General features: G+C 40.1%; 1 protein-coding gene across 3 annotated transcripts; it reads left to right on the top strand.

The window, feature by feature from the left end:
* The first annotated feature begins 4,396 nt into the window (after positions 1-4,396).
* Positions 4,397-8,584, top strand: LOC115102243 (lysosomal amino acid transporter 1 homolog). Of its 3 annotated transcripts, none has more exons than XM_029621953.2 (8): positions 4,397-4,536; positions 4,852-5,058; positions 5,150-5,279; positions 5,493-5,580; positions 6,445-6,590; positions 6,704-6,796; positions 6,907-7,092; positions 7,415-8,584. In XM_029621953.2, exons 2-8 carry the CDS (start codon positions 4,853-4,855, stop codon positions 7,502-7,504), a joined length of 939 nt encoding a protein of 312 aa, XP_029477813.1. In that variant the 5' UTR covers positions 4,397-4,536; position 4,852; the 3' UTR covers positions 7,505-8,584. The 3 variants fall into 3 exon arrangements, with proteins under 3 accessions (XP_029477813.1, XP_029477814.1, XP_029477815.1); XM_029621954.2 differs by lacking the exon at positions 4,397-4,536 and adding an exon at positions 4,546-4,635; XM_029621955.2 differs by lacking the exon at positions 4,397-4,536 and adding an exon at positions 4,650-4,748.
* The last annotated feature ends 742 nt before the right edge of the window (positions 8,585-9,326 follow it).

Below are 9,326 nucleotides of genomic sequence, written 5' to 3'. Positions count from 1 at the left end.
CAACTGCCCCTAAGAACCAACTTCTCTGGTTTCAAATGGCCTATGTGGCATCTATATGAGTACATTTGTTAATGAAGTCGATCTTGTCCCAAACTGTGTTTTGTGAGTATGTCACGATTTACTGCAGGACTGGGTATGGATTACTTGCATGCCCACTTTAGCCAATTATGGCCAATAGCCCAAATACAGCAGGTTGTGGCCCCAACTGCCATGTGGACATTTGTTATCAAGTCTACATATGGGTGCACAGGCTGAACTGCATTATCTACACTGGAGCCTTCAGTGACATGCAACCTGTGGAATAGCTGGAAAATGGCACGTGTTTCATGCAGAAATGTGGCTGCAGTGAACTTCAGCTGTATAAGATACTACAGTGGCATATTGCTGCCACTCAGCAATATTTTTTATATGACTATTACGAAATTAGATCACATTAGGTAATAATTAAATAACTCGTTATGAGAAAAGTCATGTTATAACGAGAAAGATGTATTTATTGCAAAATAACTCCGTTGTATTTTATGAGAAATGGCCTTTATTGTGCTGAAACGTTAGCATAGGCTACTTGGCACGCTTGTCTTCCTCTCTTGCACAGGTTGACATTATGTCCAGTTTGCTTGTGTTGATTATTCATTGATCAACTGGGCGGATTTGGAAAGCTTCATGGATACAAACTAATGCATCTTAAATGGTTCCAAACAGGTGGTGACCCAAAATAGTCAGACGTTTACTTCATATTCTAGATCCCCATGGACTGTACATTTGGACCTAAATCTCTGGAAAGGGGATTAGTAGCTACCTGATATTTCACATTTGGAAGGTGCATTGAAGGTAGCATGATTAGCATAACCACCTAGTAAATTATATCTGAATTATGCACTGAAATTCGCCACTCGAGAGAATCACTATGGTAGCTATGGCTATTCTCAAGAACAAGCAAGTCCCTATCAGAGAACAATTTCCGACTGATCAAGCGTACTCAATGAGCTCTAATTTAATCAAAAGTGCACTACAGTGGTTTGGAAATATGACATTTCAAAGGGAGTCAAATGATTATTAGGAAAACCTTTAGTCATTTGGATGTCGTCAGAATGACTTTAGATGTATAACCTTAGCTAGCTAAAATTGAGGGGAGACCAACTCAGATTTGAGCTAGCTACCGTTAGCATTGCTGGCTATTGTTGACGAACTTTGTTAGCTAACGACATTGCCATTCATTTGACATGATAATGATGGCAAAGTTGTTTTCTAATAAACATTTGCCTACTTTAGCAATGTCATATTTCCAGGACACTATAATGTTAATTACACGAAACAGTTATTAGCCTCCATCTATCAGAACTTTTGGGCACAGCTATTGTAACGGATGTAAAATGGCTAGCTAGTTAGCGGTGTTCGCCCTAAATAGCGTTTCAATCGGTGACGTCACTTGCTCTGAGATCTTGAAGTAGAGGTTCCCCTTGTTCTGCAAGGGCCACGGCTTTTGTGGAGCGATGGGTAACGATGCTTCGAGGGTGACTGTTGACGTGTGCAGAGCGTCCCTGATTCGTGCCCAGGTCAGGGCGAGGGGACGGACGTAAAGTCTATACTGTTACATTTTCACCATATTTGCTTGAACAATAAAGTTGTTGCCTGAGTCAATACTTTTAAAGATACATCTTACTTCACAAGGGTAAAAGTCCTACATTCAATGCAGATCAAATGTTTCCTATCAAAAGGTTGTGAGGTCAAATGTAAATAAAAACGTTGATATAGTTCATTGATTTGACATGCCCGATCTGAACATTTAAACCATCACAAGTTATGTTAACGATATATACCCTTACTATAACAATACCCTTGAGGACCTGTGATGGAGACATTGTCCTTAAGGTTACGCAGTCATTCTTGTCCTAAAAGAGCACTGGTGTTTATGAAACAGGTTACAATTTTATAAGTAGTCTGCAACTAGGTTTCCGTGAATATGGTTTCCAACATAAGATGCACAGAACTTCTCTAAAGAGCAAGTACAAGTCTATATTGTAATTATATTTACAGAATACAGTATTGGCCATATGACTACGTAACACCTGCCTCCGATAGGGTTACCAAAAATGGCACCACTACCAGACTACGGCAGTTCCTTTTTACTGAGGGGGAACACCTCAACCATAGGAAGACTGGATCGTGACAGGCCACCTATTGAGTTGGATCATGACTTCTGAGCATTACAATGGACCAAACAACACTATATCAAAAATATATAATTTTATTACAAGTTTCTCTTTCAATTACAAGATTAAAGCCACTGACACGTTCTGTTTGTTAGCCAGTTCCAACAGTCATCAATCAATAATACATAAAATAGTAGTCTCTCTAGACTAGAGTCTCGACAGATGGTTTGTCTCCCACAATCCCCGGTTTAGGCTACACGTCTGTACATAAAAAAAAGTATGTTTCGCGTAGAGGAAAGGGAGGAGTTGAGACATCCGGGATTCTTATCACTTGTTGCCCTAGCACAGTGCTTATTTTTGAGAATAGCCATAGCTAGCTACTATTGTGATCCCCTTGAGAGTACCTAATTTCAGTGCATCATTCAGATATAGCATGCTAGCTAATGGGTTGGTTGTGCTAGAAAATATATAATCATGCTAGCTAATTGTTTCAAAGCACCTTCCAAATGTGAAAGTACAAGACAAAAATGACAATTACGTAAACTATTCCTTTATGTCCTCTTGGTTGTGAAGGTAAAGTAGCTAGTTAATCTCTTTTACCAGAGATTTCCGCCCAAATGCGCAGTCCATGGGGGTCTAGAATGTGAAGTAAACGCCTGGCTGTGTTTTGGGTCACCACCTAACCTGTTTGGATGTATTTAAGATGCATTAGTTTGTATCCATTAAGTGTCCCATGTCTGCCCAGTTAATAATTAAGGAAAAGCTAGCTACTGTGTTTTTTCCGTGTGCTGTAGAGCCGTCGATAACTCAACACAATGTAGGTAAACTAATGACAACACCATCTATATTGCTCAATAACACTAATATCTCCCAATACCTAAAATTGAAGAGAAAAATAAAAGTTGATCAACTCAAGCAAACCGGACATAATGGGCTCTCCATTAAGGGCTCCCGAGTGGCACAGCGGTCTAAGCCACTGCATTTCAGTACAACGGTCTATGTGCATGCCATGTAGCCTATGCTATCGTTTCAGCATAACAAAGGCTATTTCTCGTAATAATGTGCAACCTGATTATTTTTTGTAATAAAGGCTGTTTCTCGTTATAACGTGATCTTTCTCACAATAACGAGATAATGGATTATTTCATTATAATGAGTTATTGAATTATTTCATAACATGATTTTACAGTATATCGTAATAATTTTATACAAAACAAATCTGAGTGGCAGCAATACACAACCTTAAGACACCATTATGGTCTTAATTTTCAGTGTTTTGAAAAAATACAAAGCGTGTAGAACTTCGAAGTGAAATAGTTTGTGATGGTTATTTTGTGATATAGCTTGGAAACTTAAAATTTAGTTGATTTGTTATTTAATTAACCGAGGTCCCTTATTACATACATAATTGGGGGGGATTCGTCATGCCTCTGTGAAAAGGGATTGTATTAGTTTTGGATCCGGTTTACTTTCCGTGCATGAGCCAGCAAGGTGTCTATCTCTGGCCAACTGTCGGCTCAAAACAGAAGAGAAGTACTGTAGGTTAAAGAGTACCCCATTCATAGACCTTGACTGCTTTAGCGCATATTAATGATAGTTTCTTCTGACTGAGGGTGTTTTGTTAAGAACCCCGATGCTTGCTCGCACATTAATTAACACAAGGTCGGAATTGTAGTTCAATGGAGGCAACACTGGGCGAATGTAACTGCTGAGAGCTAGTTAAAGGGATACTTAGGGATTTTGGTAATAAGGTCATTTAATTTACTTACCCAGAGTCAGATGAACTCATGGATACCATTTTTATGTCTGCGTGCGGAAGTTGCTAACTAGCTTTAAGGTAGACTTCTCGTGAAACTATAAATTCCTTCATACTGGACGCACAGACATAAAATGGTATCCACGAGTTCATCTGACTGCGGAAATAGATAAATTGCCTCATTGCCAAGTATTCATTTAAGCACTTGGGGTAATGAGTAGGATTCTGTGTTTTCAGATGCAACAGAGATTGCTTTTGATAAAAAACGCTTTATCTGTCTCCCCAATGAAAACTAGTTTGAAAATATATGTTTCTAAATTATGCACTATACTACCTCGTTAACAAGTTCGAGCAGCGCATATTACGGTTCGATTTGAGAAAAGCGCTCCTCCCTGACCGCTTTTGCTCGTTCACGGTGCACTGCGGCTCAGGTTAATAGAACTCCCTCAATCTGCCGTCTAGCTCCGCCTTTTCCCTGACGTTAGAGATCATCTTCCAATCATAACTAGCTAGGTCACTCCGAACACAATTGTTTTTACGTCTATGCCTGTTTTCTTTATCTTTGCAAGCCAGTCGGCAAACAGACGTTGATTCCTGGACACACTACAATAACTGTCCGAGAATCAGGTAAGATCAGTATTTTGAATGTTCGACCGGCGTTACCTTATTTAGGCGTTTGAATCAGCCACAACCTTGAGAAGGCAGCCGGCTAACAAGCAAGGAAACGTAAGCTAGCAACTTGTTTTATTGCCCAGCTGGAAACAGTCAGTCCATTCTTGGTTCAAACCGAGGTCACTCGACTCTGAATTCCATAGCAGATAGTAACATTTGAGACTGAGGTATAAACAAGTTTTACCTACAGAAATAATAAGCACCTGTAATGTATTGCTTATTTAGCTATTTTGTGTAACTTGTGCGTTTAACCCTTTCCTCTGTGCATAGAATGAGTCTGAATTTGGGGTCGGCTGATGGTGTCCTCACGCTGGTGTCCATTGGATGGAACACTGATGGAAACTTCAGCGCTGTGTGCCCAAATGGGTCAATATGGGTTTGGGATGGGCTGCGGGAATGTGCCCAGGACGCCAGGGACATGGCCAGTGTAATCCTGGGTCTGCTGTCAATAATGTGCTTCATGGTCTCTTCTCTGCCGTAAGTCTTGATTGGGTTTACATTATTTCAGCCCATTTCTGACTTAAGGACAGCACTGTTACTCTTCCTATTGTTATGTTCATGAATGCAGGCAGTACTACAACTCTTGTAAGAGTGGGAATATGGACAGTGCCTTGTCCATTTGGTTTCTGCTGCTGTGGCTGGGGGGTGACTCCTGCAATCTTGTAGGCTCATTCTTAGCTGACCAACTGCCGCTACAGGTAAGTGATGGCTGTCTGGGTCAGTCAATATTGCTGAAATGGTTTAAAAATGAACTGTTTTGGTGTCAGTCTAAAATGAGAATAAGGATTAACTGAAATTGTCAGCTCATCAAGATACTGATGTAAAGATAATGACGTTTTAATGTTCGGCATATAAGTATTCCCCTTGTCCACCCCACTGACATGTCTCTCTCTCCCCCTTCTCTCATACAGACGTACACAGCAGTGTATTATGTCATGGCTGACTTATTGATGCTGGGAATGTACTTTTACTATGTGGCTAAGAACAGGATGAATAACAGTGAGTTTGTTTTTGTCAAATTATCTGCTGTGACATTTGTCAGTACTAAATCAAGGCCACTGGTCATTGTACATCCCACCCATTGACTATTAATCGAGGGGCCTTTGTGTGTGTATAAGTCTTTCCAAAATCCAGTCCTTGAGTACTCCAAACAGTACATATTGTTGTAGCCCCGTACAAACTCACCTGATTCAACTCATTGAGGACTTGATGATTAGTTGACAAGTGGAATCAGGTGTGCTTGTCCTGGGCTACAACAAATGTGTACTGTTGGGGGGTACTTGAGGACTGGAGTTGGGAAACACTGCAGTTTAACACACACACACAAATGACAGGGTATGGCTTGTCCATGTTCTGCCGAATCAGCAAATGTTCTTTCCAAGACACCTTTGTAAAAATGTCTCATTATGCCAAAAAACATTGCAAGGTTGTTTTAAATTGAATATAGGCTTAGTTATTTAACGGTTCAGTGAACCTAACAGGTGTGTATTTTAGCATGGGAATAGCTTCAGATTGGACTATTCTCGTCTACATAGAGGCTCCCTAGGATTAGGCTGGTGTTGAGATACACTGCTCGATACTAGACCTTGTGATTGTAAAAATCCCCAACTTTGCTTTTTTTTTTGTACACTTAACAGATCCACATTTTTCTGCATTAGTGTTGCATTTTTTCCACTCATTGTCCAATGTAAAAAATGACCCAATACTGATGTCAGCAATACCGTGCATCACCACAACATTCTGTTTTTGTTTCCTTATTTTTGTGGCAGCTGATGACGCAGCGACTCATTGTTGCAGGAGTTTGCTGAGGCAGCGTCTTCCAAAAATGAAGACTAAACCCCTTCTTTTTTTTTCTCAACCCAGGCAGGTTGGTCTTAAATGTGGTGGGTGTGGTCTATGTCCTGGGCTTCTCTGCCGGCCTCGTGGCCTTACCTGCGTCCCAACAGGATGTGGTCCTCTCTGGGTTTAAAGGGCGGGCCTTGCTGTCAACCACTGTGGACGGTATTAAGGTGAAAAGTGGTCTTTAAGCAATCAGTGGATGCTAATGTAATTTGTGTTGATATGACACTGGCCCCTGGCTAAAAGTTATGCGTGACATGCAAACTTTTTTTTTTGTGTCCAGGCTTTCCGCACCAAGGAGATCATTGGGTATATCATTGGCTCCATATCCTCAGTGCTCTACCTCTGCTCCAGACTTCCACAGATGCACATTAATGTGAGTCGGAAGAAGGGGAGTTTGGGAAGGGTTGTTGAGTGAATGAGTACTGGGTAGGCTTCCTACCTGTAAAAGTGCTGCATGGATATTTTCTTTCTATCTCTCTGTAGTATACAAGAAAGTCGACGGAGGGTGTGTCCTACTTTCTGTTTGCCCTGGTCATCCTGGGTAACACCATGTACGGCCTGAGTGTGCTGCTGAAGAACCCTGAGCAGGGCCAGGGAGAGGGAAGCTACATCATCCACCACCTGCCCTGGCTCGTCGGCAGCCTGGGCACCCTCTCTCTAGACCTGCTGGTATCCTTCTCATTACAATGCCTGCTGGGCCTCTGGTCTCTTCAATCACATGTGTACTTGTAACTTTTAGTCTGCTTTTGACTTAACACTTAGCTTGTGCTTTTGGCTCGGTCCTTTTATTACAATGACCGTAATGAACTTACCTAAAGGCAATTGGTTCAGGTTAGTTTGTGACTGGTATGCTGTAAGTATTTACCTGTACATTATCCTATATCTAAGCCTGTAGTCTGGGATGCATTTCCTTTCCAGTGCCTTTTTAAGAATATAATAATTTTTATTTAATTTCATGAACTTCTTGAATTCCCTTGACTCGCGGCATCAGATCTCCATACAGTTCTTGATATACCGCAATAATGCCCCTCTAGAGTTGGAATCGCAGCACGGTGAGAGAGCTGCTCTGCTGGACAAATGAAACTACTCCCTGGGTGCTGGATCTAGCAGTACAGACACTTATCCCCACCAAATGGACTCTCAATTCACAGTCCTTAACATTTTTGGCAAACACAGGATATCCCTTTCTTTTAGATTTTATAGTTGTATTTGTTATTTATACAATCTGTGTTTTTTGTTATTTTTAATGTTTTGAGAGACTCCACATTGTTCATTGGGGTGCAGCTGTAGTTTACTGTTCTTAATGGCTCTTAATCTTTTAGTGACAGACCATTCCACCGTTACTCAATAAACACTTGTAGTTTGCTTCAAACCTGTTCTGACAATCATGATGCTACTTGTCACTGCATGGAACCCTCTTCTGGTTGTATTGGAAAAGTCTTGTTGTATTTCAGAAGTGATGATTTAACTAGAAATATTTTTTTGCAGATCACTTCACCTGTCTTCTGAGTACACAAAGACATGGAAATCTTAGTGTCTTAATATGTTCATGTGGATTTATTGTAACTAAAGTGTTAATGTCTGAAGTACTGTACTTTTTAATTATATTTGATCATTTACATCAATTGCCTTAGGTGTATTCCAGTGATTATTATTTTTTTTAAAGTGATTGCATAAGTATTTGTACATGGGATAAGTAATGCGTTACTTAGACTACCTATTGAGATGTGCCTTTTGGTAAGATTACCATGTGCTAAATGAGGTGAAAAGGAGACTGGATTACATTTTCCATGTGCCCTTTAAAAAATATATATTATAACTTTTTTGGTATGGTTTCAGATCTGGAGACTTGACCTGTTTGTTCAGTGTAAGCATATCATGATGCTCACTAAAGATTTTTGGTGATGGAATGGTCCTGTTTTTCTTTTTCCTTTTCTTGACCTGTTCCCTAAACACATGGTGATGCATCACCATCGACTGATATGCATAGCAAGGATTTGGGTGATTTTATCACATTGATAGTGTCTAATTCCCAATCTACTGCTACATTTTAGAAGAAATGATTTGCTGGGATGTGTTTTATTTCATTTTCATAAATGTTTCTTTATTTCTCACCCACACGCTCAATGGGTTGCATAATAAATCAAGTTTTTAAATGAAACTGTGAAAATGGTTATGGAACTCGGATCGATAGTTTGCTAGATATGCTAAGAAAGTGATGTCATTTGCTGCCTTCCATATCCTATACTGTTTTTGACTGGATTTAAAGATTATATAATCCAATTCATAAAACATGAGAATTTCATATACAGTGCATTTGGAAAATATTCAGACCCCTTCACTTTTCCACATTTTGTTACTTATTCTAAAAAATTTTTTTTTTTGACTCAAGCTACACACAGTACCCCCATAAAGACAAAGCAAAAACAAGTTTTTTTTTTATATTTTAAGAAAATGTATTACAAATAACACCTTATTTATTAAGTATTCAAACCCTTTGCTATGAGACTTGAAATTGATCTCAGGTGCAGCCGGTTTCCATTGATCATCCTTGAGATGTTTCTACAATTTGATTGGAGTCCACCTGTGGTAAATTCTATTGATTGGACACGATTTGGAAAGACGCACACCTGTCTCACATTTCTGCAATATTGAAGGTCCCTAAGAACAGTGTGGCCTCCATTCTTAAATGGAAGATGTTTGGAACCACCAAGACTCTTCCTGGAGCTGGCCAAACTGAACAATCAGGGCAGATTGGCCTTGGTCAGGGAGGTGACCAAGAACCCGATGGTCATTTTGACAGGGCTCCAGAGTTCCTCTGTGGAGAACTTTCCAGAATGACAACCATCTCTGCAACACTCCAACAATCAGGTCTTTATGGTAGTGGCCAGATGGAAGCCACT

This window comes from Oncorhynchus nerka, linkage group LG20 (assembly GCF_034236695.1).
Source record: "Oncorhynchus nerka isolate Pitt River linkage group LG20, Oner_Uvic_2.0, whole genome shotgun sequence".
NCBI classification, from domain to species: Eukaryota; Metazoa; Chordata; class Actinopteri; order Salmoniformes; family Salmonidae; genus Oncorhynchus; species Oncorhynchus nerka.
The sequence above is the reverse complement of the archived record's forward strand: the minus strand, read 5'-3'. Positions and strand labels throughout refer to the sequence as shown.